General features: G+C 39.6%; 1 protein-coding gene across 4 annotated transcripts in view; it reads left to right on the top strand.

The window, feature by feature from the left end:
* The window catches only part of dock3 (dedicator of cytokinesis 3), an 889,649-nt gene that overhangs the window by 347,223 nt on the left and 525,196 nt on the right, over positions 1-17,230 (top strand). For all 4 annotated transcript variants that reach the window (XM_072582733.1, XM_072582732.1, XM_072582735.1 and 1 more), the window contains exons 8-9: positions 12,623-12,664; positions 15,285-15,439. In XM_072582733.1, coding sequence (XP_072438834.1) covers positions 12,623-12,664; positions 15,285-15,439 — 197 coding nt within the window. The remainder of the gene's footprint in view (positions 1-12,622; positions 12,665-15,284; positions 15,440-17,230) is intronic.

Below are 17,230 nucleotides of genomic sequence, written 5' to 3'. Positions count from 1 at the left end.
TACATCATGAGGGATGGCACGACTTAAAGTGAGAGCAGTTAATAAAGAATACAGCAACCTAGGCATTAATAATAGGGGCATCGAATACAAAGGCAGGGTGGTTATGCTGAATCTGTTAGACCTCAACTGAAGTATTCTCTACGTTTCTGGGTGCCACATGTCATGAAGGATATGAACCAACTGGAACATGTGCAGAAAAGGTTTCCAAGAATAGTTCCAGGGATGGAAAACCTCAGTTTCAAAGATAGATTAGAGAAGTTGAGACTGTTTTCCTTGTAGAGGAGAAGGCTAAGAGGATAGAAATTTTCATGAGAAGATAAACAGAATAGATAAAAACTGTTCCCATGTTTAAAAGGATTGAGAATGAGGGGGCATAGATTTAAAGTAGTTGGAAGAAGAAGCAACTATATGTGAGAAAAAAATCTTTTTCGCACACTGTGTAGTTAGGGACTGGAATGCAAGTCCTGAAATTGTAGTGGGACAAGTTCATTCAAGACAGCATGTGATAATTATTTGCATCAAAACAATATGCAGGAATACAAAGAAAAGACAGGAAAATGGCACTCGGTCATCATGTTCATTTCGAAATTTAGTGCTGCCACCGTGGTCCAAGAATCTTCCATAGAGTTCTGTGATTCATCACTCCCACAAAGTGCATGTTGAAGTTCCAGGTTTTTCCTCTAGCCCATATGGCTGCACCAGCATCTTGCCTAAAGTCCCATCTTGTAGTTGAGTGGCTCCTTGATGGATGAGTCAAGCTCTCATCACCTGTTTTGCTGATCCTGACCCTTACTCCAACTGCAGCCCAGTTGCTTCAATTCTGTCCTTTTATGTGATTTAAAGCAAGCTTACTACAACCACATCAAACATTTTTCTATTGATCAGAATATCTGAGAGCTAATCCTCCTTGGTATCTTTCTCAAATATGGTCAGTTAAACAATGCAGTCCTTTTCTGTGAAAAGAAGGTCCACAGAGCCTGATTAGTTGACAGTGGTTCTAAATATCTTGCTGCTACTTTGAGATGACATGACAACAGTATCTAGCCCTTAGATAGACATAAGTTTGAATGATCTATTTCCCTCGCTCAATGCAAACCGATCATAGTAATAGTGTCCAGGTTCCATGCTATTGTTTTAGCTGATCAATGTTTTAATTGTAACGGGTAATGAGAGGTTCATATTCCTGCACCATCATCCCATGGTAGCACTTAGACAATGTTGAATCCCTCAGTGATGTGGCCACTGCCTGAATTTAACCTCTAAGTATTTGTGCTGATGTTTGGTGTTACGTGCAGCACTGTGTCATGAGTTTTGTTGATTTTTTTTATCATAGTTAGGAGTATATAGAGAAATTTTGTGACAGTAAGGATGGAGCAAGAATGTGCTGAAGTAGACGCTGTGACACAGGAGAGAGTAGTGATGGGTGGAGAGAGGCACTGAGGATGAATAACATTGAAGATAAAATAAATGAAAATTCATTCTTTTATCTTTTCCTTTGTGATTTTCCAATCAATATTCAGGTTTAGTGCAGTAATAGTCTGTGCCTAATAAAGTAAATGGCAAATCATTTTACTATCCAGGAAATTCAATACAAACAAGTATAGCAACAAACATTTAGAACATTGTATATCATGAAGTCTTATTTCTGTGCTTATTTGTCAAATAACCATTATGTGGATCCCACTATACAGTGATATGAATGAATGAATGAATCTTTGTCATTATCAGGAGGTAGGTTGATTATGGAGATTGATTGACATTTATTGTGAGGAATGTGCTCTTCGAAATAAATTACAGCTGTTGGTAGAAAGCACAGTTTACAGTCCCAAACTGCTCAATTTCAAAAATACAGCATTAATAGACCCATGTGAGCTGGATAGAACTTTAACAGTGCATATGAAATGTGGATGAGAATAGACCATCTCAAAGAACCCTTTTGAATTCAGTCTGCCAACCTAGTCATTTATTGATCTGTTTTATGTTTTGAGGTTTCTTTGGCAATGTAGACTTGACAATGAAAGGCCAATTTTTCAGGGTTAATGCAAGAGGTCTAACATCAGAAACAGGCCAATGAAGTAAAGCATATAAGAATGGCATTGTGAATATCTGTGCCTAGGGCATCTCCAGTAATTTTCAAAATAAACTGTGTAAATGCTAATATCCTATTTGAACCTGCAAAAGATGTTACTTTTCTATGGGACCATTGTAAACTTTTAAAGAATTAATCAGCTACTATCTGCCTTTAGATGACGTTGCATGAATGAGTAATTAACCTGTGTCTTAACTTGTTAAAGTTTAGAGCTGTCAAAACCACATTTTCTCAATATCTATTCAAGTGCTTAACATTCTGAAAGTGTCTTCCGTAATTTTTAATGGACTTCAACCAAAATGGTAATACGTTCATTGAAGACATTCCCATTGACAAAGCATCAGCAATTGTAGCAAGTTTAATAAAATTGATTCAGCCTGATTAAAACCTAATCAGTGCTTTCAAATAGTTTTGATTGAAGGAGCCCTTTTACAAATGGATTCGTAATTGTGAACTCCTATCTAAATTTAATATGATATGATCCTCATTTCTGTATATGAAAGCAGTATTTGTAGAATTGTTTTGATGTCATTTTTAAGAAGACGAGCATTTACTTATAAATCAGTCAGTTGATGTACCTGTGGATGTGGTATTAAACCTATTGCCAGTTCTGTTTATGTTAGAAAGTAGTCAAAGTTAGACAAACTAACCATCTTAGTGATTCCGCTGGTTATTTATACATTTATAACAGCCTATAGATTTGATTTACAGAACACTTTTCACATCAGAATTGTGAGAAACTCAATTCTGACCTGATACATGACCTCCTGTGATCTTACAAATTCTCTGGTCTGGGAGAGACCTGGTTGAGAGGCTGTCAGATTAGGGAGATACAACCTTTATCATATCAGTATTAAGTTTTGCATCCCGGTGCAAGACAACAATACCTGATCAAAAATTGAAGCATGCCTTACTAGAATGAAATGTGCGAATAGCACTCTGTTCTCGTTCTCGAATAGCATTGTTTTATAATTTGGTAAGGTACTGATAAAAGGGCGCACGGTGGCTCAGTGGTTAGCACTGCTGCCTCATAGCAATAGGATCCCAGGTTCGATTCCAGCCTCGGGCAAATGTCTGTGTGGAGTTTGCACATTCTCTCCGTGTCTGCGTGGGTTTCCTCCGGGTGTTCTGATTTCTTCCCACAGTCCAAAGATGTGCAGGTCAGGTGAATTGGCCATGCTAAATTGCCCATAGTGTTAGCTGCATTAGTAAGAGGGAAATGGGTCTGGGTGGGTTACTCTTCGGAGGGTCGGTGTGGACTGATTGGGCCGAAGGGCCTGTTTCCACACTGTAGGGAATCTAATCAAAATTTCAATATGATCAGATAATTGAAAAAAAGTGTGGAGATAGTATATATATAAATTCTTATAGCTTTTAGAAAAATTCACCCCAACCATAGCAGCCAAGGGTGAAAGGAAAAAAGACAAATTAGTGATCAGCAAAAGTTAAAGGAAAAGGAAATCTGGTGTGCAGCATAATTCCGCAATCATGCATCTGAGCACTGCTTTCCATAAATCACTTTCAGGTCTTTTCAAAGTCAGATGATATTACATGGAAAGTTGTGAGAGACGCCTTTTTTTTTGTTGATTTACTCCATAAGCCAGTATTGCAACCTGTCAAGAAGCAGATACCTGTCAGGAGGTTAAAGCAACAGCTGATTTGTGGTATACCAGGCTTTGATACCCTGATGGTGTATGATCTGCAATGAAACCTATACTGATTTGGATGCTGTGAGACAGGATTGTTTGTATTGAGATAGCTATGACTATGTTTCCAAAGGTAGTTTGTGCCATCTTGATAGATGTAGCTGATCAGGCATTGCTGGCTAATAATTATCGAACCCTTTTTTTTCCCATGCTGTAATGAGAGAATAGACAATGGATTGGATGTTTACAAAGAGTCATCAACACGACTGTTAGCACTGGTTTTGATAAGGGCCTATCAGATCTGCTGTCACAAGCTGTAAATTCAAGTTTGTTGGGTTCCATTGAATGAGCACATGTTACTTCTGATGCATCCTGAGTGGCCTTGCATCCCTCCTTTTTCTCTTCCTATAACAAGCTGAGATGGGAGCTTACTTTTGGTTAGTCCATTGATAGCAATAGTGAAGCAAGATAAAAAGAAAAGCAAAACATATGGTTCCTGAAAACTTAATTGATAGGAAATATTTAAGTTAGAGGTCTAATGTGAATGGCTTTGCAAAGTTCAGGTTATTAATGTCTAACCTTTCTGTCAATGATCAATGGCACTTTTTCTTGTGGAGTTATTCAGTACAAGTTTTATAATGCAGCAGATTTGATTTCTTTATTTTTGTGTGTTGAATAGTCATATTCAGACTTTTGAAACCAGATAGGGGCTTTTAATGAACAAAAACAAATTGCTGGAAAAGCTCAGGAGGTCTGGCAGCATCTGTGCAGAGAAATCCGGGTTAACATTTTGGGTCATAGAGATGTGCAACACGGAAACGGTCCCTTCAGTCCAACTTGTCCATGCCAACCAGATATCTCAATCTATTCTTGTCCCATTTTCCAGCACTTGGCCCATATCCTTCTAAACCTATCCTATTCATGTACCCATCCAGATACCTATTAAATGTTGTAATTGTACCAGCCTTTACCACTTCCTCTGGCAGCTCATTCCATATGCACACCACCCTCTGTGTGAAAAAGTTGCCCTTAGATCCCTTTTATATCTTTCCCCTCTCAGCCTAAAACTAGGCACTCTGGTTCTGGACTCTCCCACTCCAAGGAAAAGGCCTTGTCAATTTACCCTATCCATGACCCTCGTGATTTTATAAACCTCTATAAGATCACCCCTCAGCCTCCAACGCTCCAGGGAAAACAGCCCCAGCCTATTCAGCCTCTCCCGCTAGCACAAATCCTTCAACCCTGGCAACATCCTTGTAAATCTTTTCTGAACCCTTTCAACTTTCGCAACATCTTTCCAATAAGTAGGAGACCAGAATTGCATGCAAATTCCAGAAGAACCAGATGACACCTAAATTGGAAGTGTAGTGGACAGCGAAGACGGTTACCTCAGATTACAACAGGATATTAATCAGATGGGCCAACGCGAAGTGGCAGATGGAGTTTAATTTAGATAAATGTGAGGTGATGCATTTTGGGAAAGCAAATCTTAGCAGGCTTTATGCACTTAATGGTAAGGTCCTAGAGAGTGTTGCTGAACAAAGAGACCTTGGAGTGCAGGTTCATAGCTCCTTGACAGTGAAGTCGCAGGTAGATAGGATAGTGAAGAAGGCGTTTGGTATGCTTTCTTTTATTGATCAGTGTATTGAGTACAGGAGTTGGGACGTCATGTTGTGGCTGTACAAGACATTGATTAGGCCACTGTTGGAATATTGCATGCAATTCTGGTCTCCTTCCTATCAGAAAGATGTTGTGAAACTTGAAAGGGTTCAGAAAAGATTTACAAGAATGTTGCCAGGGTTGGAGGATTTGAGCTATAGGGAGAGGTTGAACAGGCTGGGACTGTTTTCCCTGGAGCATCGGAGGCTAAGGGGTGACCTTATAAAGGTTTACAAAATTATGAGGGACATGGATAGGATAAATAGGCAAAGTCTTTTCCCTGGGGTCAGGGAGTCCAGAACTAGAGGGCATAGGTTTGGGGTGAGAGGGGAAAGATATAAAAGAGACCTAAAGGGCAACTTTTTCACACAGAGAGTGGTACGTGTATGGAATGAGCTGCCAGAGGAAGTGGTGGAGGCTGGTACAATTGCAACATTTAAAAGGCATTTGAATGGGCATATAAATAGGAAGGGTTTGGAGGGATATGGGCCGGGTGCTGGCAGGTGGGACTAGATTGGGTTGGGTATCTGGTCAGCATGGACGGGTTGGACCGAAGGGTCTGTTTCCATGCTGTACATCTCTATGACTCTATGAAGCCGAACCAATGTCCTGTACAGCCGCCAACATGACCTCCAAACTCGGGTACTCAATGCTCTGACCAGTAAAGGAAAGGAAAGCAAACCAAACGCTGTCTTCACAATCCTATCTACCTGTGATTCTACTTTCAACGAACTATGAACCTGCACTCCAAGGTCTCTTTGTTCAGCAGCACTCCTGAGGACCTTACCATTAAGAGTATACGTGCAAAAAAGATTTGCTTTTCCAAAATGCAGAACCTCGCATTTATATAAATTAAACTCTGCCACTCTTCAGCCCATTGGTCCATCTGCTCAAGATCCCATTGTTCTCTGAGGTACAACCTTCTTCGCTGTCTACCACACCTCCAACTTTGGTGTCATCTACAAACTTACTAGCTATACCTCCTATGTTCAATTCCAAATCATTTATATAAAATACAAAAAGCAGTGGACCCAGCACTGATCCTTGTGCCACACCACTGGTCACAAGCCTCCAGTCTGAAAAGCAAGCCTTCACCACAACCCTCTGTCTTCTATCTTTGAGCCAGTTCTGTATCCAATGGCTAGTTCTCCCTGTATTCCATGAGATATAACCTTGCTAACCAGTCTCCCATAAGGAATCTTGTGGAATGCCTTGCTGAAGTCCATATAGATCACGTCTACCACTCTTCCCTCATCAATCCTCTTTGTTACTTCTTCAAAAAACTCAATTAAATTTATGAGTCATGATTCCCAACTTACAAAGCCATGCTGACTATCCCTAATCAGTCCTTGCCTTTCCAAATACATATAAATCTGTCCCTCAGATTCCCTCCAACAACTTACCCTCGACTGATGTCATGCTCACCAGTCTATGGCTTTTGGCTTACCACCTTTCTTAAATAGTGGCACCATGTTAGCCAACCTCCAGTCTTCTGCCATCTCACCTGTGGCTATCGATGATACAACTATCTCAGCAAGCAGCCCAGCAATCACTTCCCTAGTTTCCACAGAATTCTAGGGTACACAAGATCAGGTCCTGGCGATTTATCCACTTTTATGCATTTCAAAACATCCAGCGCTTCCTCCTCTGCAATGTGTACATTTTTCAAGGTGTCACCTTCTATTTCCTGACATTCTATACCCTTCTGCACAATAAACACTGATGCAAAATACTCATTTAATATCTCCCCATCTTCTGCGATTCCCCACATAGGCTGCTTTACTGATCTTTGTGGGGCCCTAGTCTCTCCCTAGTTACTCTTTTGTCCTTAATGCATTTGTAAAATCCTTTTGGATTCTCCTTAACTCTATTTACCAAAGCTATCTCATGTCCCCTTTTTGCCCTCATGATTTGCCTTTTAAGTATACTCCTACTGCCTTTATGCTCTCTTAAGGATTCACTCGATCTATCCTGCCTATACCTGATATATGCTTCCTTCTTTTTCTTAACCAAACCTTCAATTTCTTTAGTCATCCAGCATTCTCTATACCTACCAGCGTTTCCTTTCACCCTAATAAGAATAGACTGTCTCTGGACTCTTGTATTCTCATTTTTAAAGGCTTCCCATTTTCCAGCCATCCCTTTACCTGCGACCATCTGCCTCAGCTTTTGAAAGTTCTTGCCTAACACTGCCAAAATTTGCGTTTCTCCAATTTAGAACTTCAACTTTTAGATCCGGTCTATGTTTCTCCATCACTATTTTAAAGCTAATAGAATTATGATTGCTGGCCCCAAAGTAGTTCCCCACTGACATCCCAGTTAGCTGCCGTGCCTTATTTCCCAGCAGTAGGTCGAGTTTTGCACCTTCTCTAGTAGGTACATCCACGTACTGAATCAGAAAATTTTGTTGTATACAGTTAACAAATTCCTCTTCATCTAAACCCTTAACACTATGCCTATTCCAGTCTATGTTTGGAAAATTAAAATCCACTACCATAACCATCCTATTATTCTTAGAGATAACTGAGATCTCCTTACAAATTTGCTTCTCAATTTCCCACTGACTGTTAGCGTGGCTATAATACAATCCCAATAAGGTGATCATCCCTTTCTTATTTCTCAGTTCCACCCAAATAACCTCCCTGGCTGTATTTTCAGGAATGTCCTCCCTCAGTACAGCTTAAATGATATCCCTTATCAAAAACAGCACTTCCCCTCCTCTCTTGCCGCTGCCACCTTCTCCCCCATCCTTCATATAACATTTGTTTCTTGGAACATTCTGCTGCCAGTCCTGCCCATCCCTGAGCCATTTTCAGTAATTGCTATTATATCCCAGTCCCATGTTCCTAATCATGGCCTGAGTTCATCTGCTTTCCATGTTAGGCCTCTTGTATTGAAATGAATGCAGCTTAATTTATCAATTCGACCTTGTTCTCTGCTTTGTTCCTGCCTGCCCTAACTATTTGGCTTGCTCCTTTCCCAACTGTACCAGTCTCCAATTTCTGCTCCCCTTCCCCCCCCAACCTCCCGAGTAGCTCTACCAAATTTCCCTGCCATTATATTCGTCCCCTTCAAATTCAGGTACAATCTGTCCTTCTTGTGCGGGTCACTTCTAGCCCAGAAGAGATTCCAATGATCCAAAAATGTGAACCCTACTCCCTTGCACCAGCTCCTCAGCTATGCATTCATCTGCTCTGTCTTCCTATTCCTACCCTCACTAGCTCGTAGCACCAGGAGTAATCCAGATATTACTACCCTCGAGGGCCTCCTTTTAAAATTCCTGCCTAACTTTCTATATTTTCCCTTCAGAATCTCATCCTTTTCCCTTCCTATGTTGTTAGTTCTAATGTGTACGATGACATCCTGCTGGTCCTGCTCCCCTTTGAGAACATTCTGTACCCTCTCTGAGATATCCTTGATCCTGGCACCAGGGAGGTAACACACTTTTCTGATTTTTGGCTGCTGACTGCAGAAATGTCTGTCTGTGCATCTGACTAGAGAGTCCCCTATCACAATCGATCATTTAGGGAACCCAGAGTACCCCTCATTACATTAGAGTTAGTCTCGATACCAGAAACTTAGCTGTTTGCACTACATTCCTCTGAGAGTCCATCACCGCTACATTTTCCAAAACAGCATACTTGTTTGAAAAGGGGATAACCACAGAAGACACCTGCACTACCTGCCTACCCCTCCTACCTTTCCTGAAATTCACCCATCTATGTGACTGTATCTGCGGCTTTTCTCCCTTCCTATAACTGCCATCCATCACACTCACTGCCTCTTGTAATTTCCTCATTGCCTGTAACATGTGATCTGATAGGATTCGCAACCAAAGACACTTCCTGCAGACATAATCATCAGTAACATGGAAACTCCCTAAACTCCCACTTCTAACAGGAAGTGCACATCACCTCTACTAAAGGCCATCTTTGCTCCTATACAATCTACAAACCAACAAATAGTACCGTCTTTTTGCTCTAAAAATCAGTACTCCAGGCTAACTTAGTACTTGTGGTTTATATTTTTAAAAATTAATCAAGAGACAGATCTCAATAAAACATATAATCAAGAAGGAAACTGCTCTATGCACTACTGTACACTTACAGCATTGTTACACTTTAAAAACTATGCACCTATCTGTTCCTGTGCTGAGCCTTCCCACACAGGTTCTTCCAAGGTCAACTCTGAATTTCACTGTTTGTTAGTTTTTTCCCAGACACACTCTGGTATCCAGAGATACATGAACTCAAGCAGCAAAGGCAGTAACTGTGCAGTTTCATTGCTATGTCAGTTGGCAGTGTAAGTTCCTTTCTCTCTCTCCCTCACTGACTGTGGTCACTGCCTTTTGTCACTGCCTTTTGTCTCTCTTTGAGTGACTCTTCCTCAGAACTCAGGAACTGAGGAATGTTAATTCTGATTTCTCTCCACAGGTGCTGCCAGAGCTGCTGAGCTTTTCCAGCAATTTCTATTTTTGTTTCTGGTTTATAGCAAGCACAGTTCTTTCGGTTCTTACTTACAGGCCTTTAAGGTCTTGGTACTTCATTGAAACTTTATATGGTTGATATGAGAGTAATTGACATAGCAATTATTGTTGGGCCTCGGATTAATGGGAGCGTTTTGACGTATGATTGATTCTATGGCTGTCAACCTTTATTAAGTCAGGGCAAGTCTGCATATGTTGCTCAGCCCTTTCTCATCTTGCATAAGCTGCTGTCTCAGCATCACATAAACCAGGTTTTGCCAAAACTGAAGCAAGTGGTGCTGAGTCCCATATCACCTCCTTCCAAGTCTGTGAGGCCTTGAAGGGACCATGCAGTTACAAAATCAAGAAATTCTGCAAGGGTTTCACATCAGCTAAAATTGTTGTGCAAAACGAATCTCTTAGACATGTCTAGCTCATCGCTCCAGTGTCCCAGCATCTGCAGCTGGTGCAGTACCATCATCACCTCTGATATTAATTTTGCATTTGTTTCTCACAAGTCAATGAACCGTTTTTCAAACTTCTTCAAGCATGTGTGTACGATTTTCACACATAACTTCGCTCTGTTATTAGTATTAGCTTTACCTGATATTTAATAAGCCCTTGTTGAGTTTACTTGAATTTGGATGGGTCTTCTCTTTTGGGTAAACAGAGTTTTTTTCAATCTGGTATGGCACAGAACTGATGTAGATTCAAGTATTAGATGTTAGAAGAGAGCTCTCCTGTAACTCCCTGTTTTAAACCTTGCAATTAAATGTCTAACTCTCCTTCACTCCTGTATTGTCTTTACCTTAAAGCTAAATTGAAGAATGAAGCAACCTAACAATATACTTCGGTGAAATCACCCACTGAAAACTGTTGTCACAAGTAATCAAGCCACATTTACCCATGCTCCATAAGCATCATGAGGAAGTGGAAGTATGGTGATCTGTTTAGAGATTTAATCTACTTGTGTATTCTACGCCATTCTAAATCACTGAAATAATGCAGTAAAATCACATATGTATAAAAATCCTTACTTGTGACAATCAATATTTAAAAAGAGAGCCATCAAAGCTGATAATTGAATATATGAAATGTTGCAACATCACAATGGAGGAGCTGGAAGATCTTGTTCAAGAGGACTTATTAACACTCAACCACTTTAATGTTCACTTTCTGTGCCAAGCAAGTGTAAAAGCTCAGCTTGACAAATCATCTGAAATTATGCAAAACAGTTGTGATCTCTCTACTTCTAACCAAAGTTGCCATGTATTAGAACATCTCCCAAAGGTTCATTCTGGAAATAGCCTCCCCTGAAACAGCGGGGATATATTGATTGTATAATCCTAATTGTGATATAGCGATCTTGCAATAATATGACATGAGTGCAGGCATTGATGCTTTAAGAAGCACTGAGAATGATTAAAAGGGGACTTTGCTGTTTCCCTAAACAGTTAGTGTTGGGTCAGCTTTTTGTTGTGGTCATTATACTAAAAGCCAATAGTCTGTTTTTAGCATATATTGAAGTGCTTCACTCATTAGGGAGGATCTGCTACTGATATTTGGCATTAAGAATTGTTTCTGTAGAATGTCAAAGACTTACTTTATAATATGTATGCGTATGCAAGGTCTCACCAAAAGGATTCTTTTGATGTCTTGTGACATTAGAGTAAAATATTACATATCTGCCACAATTTGATCCACACTACAGATTTGTGAATGTGTGGAAAAGATTTAAAAATTGAAAGGAAAAAAAAGCCTATTCATCAAACCTCATTCTGAGATTAGAAGGCACAAAACTTAGCTGGAGTTAAACTCAAAGTCAGCATTAGTGTAAATATACATTATTGTAGAAGGAGAGGTTTTCTCCATTTAAAGAGTATATGTAAACACCTATTTAGAGTCATAGAGATATACAGCATGGAAAAAGACCCTTCAGTCCAACTTGTCCATGCTGACCAGATATCCTAAATTAATCTAGTCCCATTTGCCAATATTTGGCCCACATCCCTCTAAACCCTTCCTATTCATATACCTATCCAAATGCCTTTTAAATGTTGTAATTGTACCAGCCTCCACTTCCTCTGGCAGCTCATTCCATACACTCCGCCACCCTCTGCCTGAAAACGTTGCCCCTAGATTCCTTTTATTTATTTTCCCTCTCACTTTAAGCCTATGCACTCTAGTTTTGGACTCCCCCACCCCAGGGAAAAGATCTTGTCTATTTACCCGATTTTTAAATCTTTTCCTCATGATTTTATAAACCTCGACAAGGTCATCCCTCAACCCCTGACACTCCAGGGAAAATAGCCCCTGTCTGTTCAGCCTCCAATCTGGCAACATCCTTCTGAGTCTTTTCTGAACCTTTTCTAGTTTCACAACATTCCTTCCTATAGTAGGGAGACCAAAATTGCATGCAATATTCCAATAGGGACTGATTTAGAAAAGTAAAAGTTCTGTTTATTCTTGTTGACCTCATAACTGCATTGAAATCAATGATGTACAAAACAAGTAATTTATTTATCTCAATAATGCTTTTCCTTTCTCTAAGCCTATTGTGAACTTCAGACTTTAAACTTTTGTAACCTGCTGTGCTACAGTTTCTCATAGTATAAAATATCTGATTCTTGTTCAGCAGTTTGGATATGTCCAACAATGTTGCAGGATTCAGCTGAAATTTGAAGAGACATATTTAATATGATTAGAATCTGAAATTGTTATATTTATACATTTTACTAATTTTGTTTCTTTTAAACTTCACAGCACTTGTCCAGTAGACACAGCATACAGCAAAGTACGACACAGGTATACCTACATATATCCCGAAGATTACCTCTATTGTTTATTACTAGTGATTTAATCAGATATCAACAATTCAATATTATGAAGAAAATCTAAAATGTATGCATTGTATTCGAGAATAAGTGCGGAAATTGAAAGTATTTCAAAAGTACCATATTTAATATTTAGCTCTTGCTTTTCATTCATAAATTGAGTGCCAAAATAATTATATAAAGCTCCTTCATCAGTTCATAAACATTAGCTATGGGAATGAGGAAAAAAAGTGAGGAGGATTGTCTTATTTGCTATTTTATAGAATGGGTGGAGCATGCTAAGGGGCACAATGGCCTATTTCTACTCCTACTTCATACTTCATATGCAGTGCTTAAGAACTTTATTTCTATCACTGGGACCTAGACACGAATCCATACCATATTGATCTGCTTTATCAGCAAAGATTTGCTGAAAAATTCACCCTGTTATCTTGATGTTATTATGTGGAATGTTTGTGAAGTTCTGACAAAGTTGAAACTATATTTGACATGTAATTGCTTGATACCAATAAATGCTCTGAAATTATTCCATTGATTTCTCATAACTTAATAAATACAACTTCCACCAAAACAAAAGTTTAAAAGAAAGGTAGCATTGAACTATGTTAAAAAAAGATACTTTAACTAAATAGAATTCTACCAAACACCTTCCAGAGATTAGATTAGATTCCCTACAGTGTGGAAACAGGCCCTTCGGCCCAACCAGCCCACACCAACCCTCTGAAGAGTAATCCACCCAAACCAATTTCCCTAACACTATGGACAATTTAGCATGGCCAATTCACCTGACCTGCACATCTTTGGATTGTGGGAGGAAACCGGAGCACCTGGAGGAAACCCATGCAGACACGGGGAGAATGTGCAAACTGTTGTATATTTGATTAGATTAGATTAGATTCCCTCATCTAATCCAGTGTGGAAACAGACCATTTGGCTCAACAAGTCCGCACCAACCCTCCGAAGAGTTACCCACCCACACCCATTTCCCTCTGTCTAATGCACCTAACACTATCGGCAATTTAGCATGGCCAATTCACCTGACCTACACATCTTTGTGACTGTGGGAGGAAACCAGAGCACCCAGGGGAAACCCACGCAGACACAGGGAGAATGTGCAAACTCTATACAGTCACCCGAGATGGAAATCGAACCCAACCTCCTTGCACTACAAGGCAGCAGTGCTAACCACTGAGTCACCATGCCGCCCCATAGTTGCCTGATTACTAGACTAGTCTGAAGAAACAGAAATATTTCAGGTATTGTATTACTTTATAACTATGTAATTACAAATTGCCTCGAGTGCTTTTGTGAGTTTTAACAAGAGAATATGTGTTGGTGTGCCCAATTTTCCCAAGTCGAAGCTTTGACTTCCTTGGCCATCAATTGCGGTACTTGAGTGGACAATTAATGCCCACTTAAGGGCCTCATTCCATGAGTGCTATATTCCTTCAACAGTGAGTAAGGAACTTTGCTGTGCAGGGAGTATGACAAGCAAATACTTCAAACAAAAACAGAAGTTGCTGCCTAAGCAGGTCTGGCAGCATCTTGAAGAGATATCAGAATTAACATTTTGAGTCTGATGACCCTTCCTCAGAACTGACACTGGCAACTTCTGTTTTTGGTTCATATTTATAGCGTCCACAGTTTTTTCTTTTATTAAGCAAATCCTTGAGTTACTTATGTGCAAGAGTTCCCTTGTTCAAAAGCATTCAATGCCTGACCTAGGGTTTGAATGTCCGGAAGGAAGGGGACCTGCTCAGTGTCAACCCCCTCCCTGGCTGCCAACACCCCTTCCACCTGCCTTGTAATCCTGCGCCATCTGTCAGTTCCTTCCTGTCATCATTTATCTGTGACCTAAGATCCAGCAAGACTATTAGTCCCCATTTAGGTGTTTTACCAACAGTGATCACTGTCTTCCCAGTGGTGCTACCTTTAATAAAGCTGCTGGCAACTCTTGGCAGGCAGAATTTCCACACATGGGACATTTGTCCTCCTGATGGGATTACTGCTGTCCAGTTAAGTGCCTGAGTGGCACTTCCCTAAAAGAGCTGATGTAGGTTATTGTCACATTTTCAGCTAGTGGGTTTGACTTTTTCATTTATCACCATCCAGTGTTTCTGTTAAAGTAATTAATAAATGTGTGCATGGATATTGCAGATTAGATGGAGGGCCACTTCAATTTAGTGTTTTTGATGGTTCTCTCATCTGCTGACAGGATGGTATTAATTACAACCATTGCCCAAAGGTACCCCTTGACACACTTTAAGAACAATTGTTTAATTCACTACTTAAAGTGTAGATAGATTAGCTATTGTGAAAAATACACTGGAACATTTGAATTTGGAAAAAGCTGCATTTTTGTCTAATATCGTTGAAATTCATAAAATGATCATAGAATGTTAAATGAGGGAATTCACCCTGGTTCTTTGAAGAAACTATGTTGTCATTCCCACTGCCCTGCAATTTCCTCAGTGCCCTAAAAATAATTATTTTCAAATATATGTCCAAAATTATTCGTAGCTTTTCAAGATGTTAAATGTCATTACGTTATCTTTCTGATGAATGTGACATTTTCTTTCTTTTTGAAATAGACGGATACTATGAAGCATCGACATGGTGATACATGCCGCATCCCCATACCCCACCATCTCTTACTAAGTATGAGAAGCTTTACCTACCACACTATTGGAGAAGATACAGATATCTTCTTTTCTCTTTACGACATGCGAGAGGGTAAACAGATCAGGTAGGAATCCAAAAGGCGATGAATTAAGCTGGCAGCATTGGGCAGTTCCACAACATATTTCATTCCATTTCTTTGGAACTTACCAGTTCTAGTTTTTGCAAGAGACAATTTTTGAGCTTTGGATAATTGTCCACAGTTATTAATTAAAGCTTTGGCATTGTGTGTGTGTGTGTGTGAGAGAGAGACAGAGACAACAGCAGCTTCTAATTATGCCTATCGCCTGTATCCTGTGATGTGCCAGGAATATATGGAACTATGCTGCTGTAATGGCCATAAGTGCAAGAAGAAATTCAACTCTCACAATGTGTCAGAATTATTCATTCACTGTGACAGTAAAATAGCTGATACATCAGAAAATGAGTTGCAGGAACACTGGACTGATTACAATTAATGTTGAACCAGCAAGGATTAATTACTCTCATTTAAACATGTCCTGTTCAGCTAGAATCCAGGATAATTGTTTATTAAAGTTCCATTTCTTTAAAAATAACACGTATAAGGTCAGTCAAAGGTCTGGTGGTTCTATTTTTGTAAAAGTAAAAATGGAGATGTGTCATTGGAATTCTTTAAAAATTGCACAGTTAAGTTAGAAAAATAACAACATAAATTTTGATCATCTTGTGATGTTGTTTTCCGGAGAAACTCCTGTTACAAAACTTAAGCTCCACACAGGTTATGCTACATCATGCTAGCTGCCACTATCCACTTCTTGTCTCACAAGTTGTCATGCACAGTCAACCTCTTTGTTTGTTTATCAATCATCACATCTATAATATTTGTTGTTGTCTTGTTACTTCATAGTAAGAATTAAATAACATTATTGAGGACCAACAGAAGAGTTCCCAGTGTTATCAAACCAAACTATTCTCATCATGGGGAGTACAAGAATTTGTAGAAAGGTTAATCTACCTCCCTGTCGCTTCCCCTAAGTTACTGTGTGAGAGACAAAGATCAAGCAAAACAGAAATCCTGAGTTAATACAGAGCATGACATGAGCAGCTGAGAGAAAATTAAAATCAATTTGATTAGCCTAAGTGGGAGAAGACCTGAGGGCAGAACTTGCACAGATCACTGGAATCTTTATATGTACATGAAATTCCAGCAGAGCAATAACCCCACTCGCTCTCAGTATTTCATCTTCTCCCATCCCACATGCAGCATTTATTTGTAGAGCAACAGCTAGCACATGAGGAGTTGAGTTTACTTTCCCTGTATAACTTATTGAATGTTAGGTAGTGTGATGATGCTGTGGCGTCACTGTAATTTTGTCTTTTTTTTGTTGGAAGCAAGGTTTTAAGACCGAGGTGGTGAGCTGTATACTTGAAAAAGCCAGCAAAGTCAATAGCTTGTGAGGCCTTAGGTTTTTTCTTTAAGTTAGAAACAATAAACATAGCCCAGAGGCATGTGGCCAGCCCTCTCAGACCAAGATTTCAAGTTTTAGTTTTTTTTTAATCTTTAAGCAGTTGCTGTTGGAGTCTCAACAGGGCAGAAGCAGCTAGGATTGTGAAAAGCTGCCATCTCTCTCTTTGCTCCAGCTGAAATGTGGAGTGTTCTCACTCAGAGTTGTCTTTTGACGTTCTTTCCTCCTGGACTGAAGAACTGCATGTGAGAATCTGGTTTTGGAATTTGCCTTTTTGTCAAGCTGTGTGTTTATGGGATGTTCCTATATTGTAGCAGTTAATTAGTGTGACTGTATCTATTGTTCTGTTAAGTTTTCCAGTAGAGTTAAGTTATTCCAACATTCTTTCTTTGGTTGTATTTTAACGATAGTGTTTAAGAAGATTGTGTTTT

Source organism: Chiloscyllium punctatum, chromosome 12, assembly GCF_047496795.1.
Source record: "Chiloscyllium punctatum isolate Juve2018m chromosome 12, sChiPun1.3, whole genome shotgun sequence".
NCBI lineage: Eukaryota > Metazoa > Chordata > Chondrichthyes > Orectolobiformes > Hemiscylliidae > Chiloscyllium > Chiloscyllium punctatum.
The sequence above is the reverse complement of the archived record's forward strand: the minus strand, read 5'-3'. Positions and strand labels throughout refer to the sequence as shown.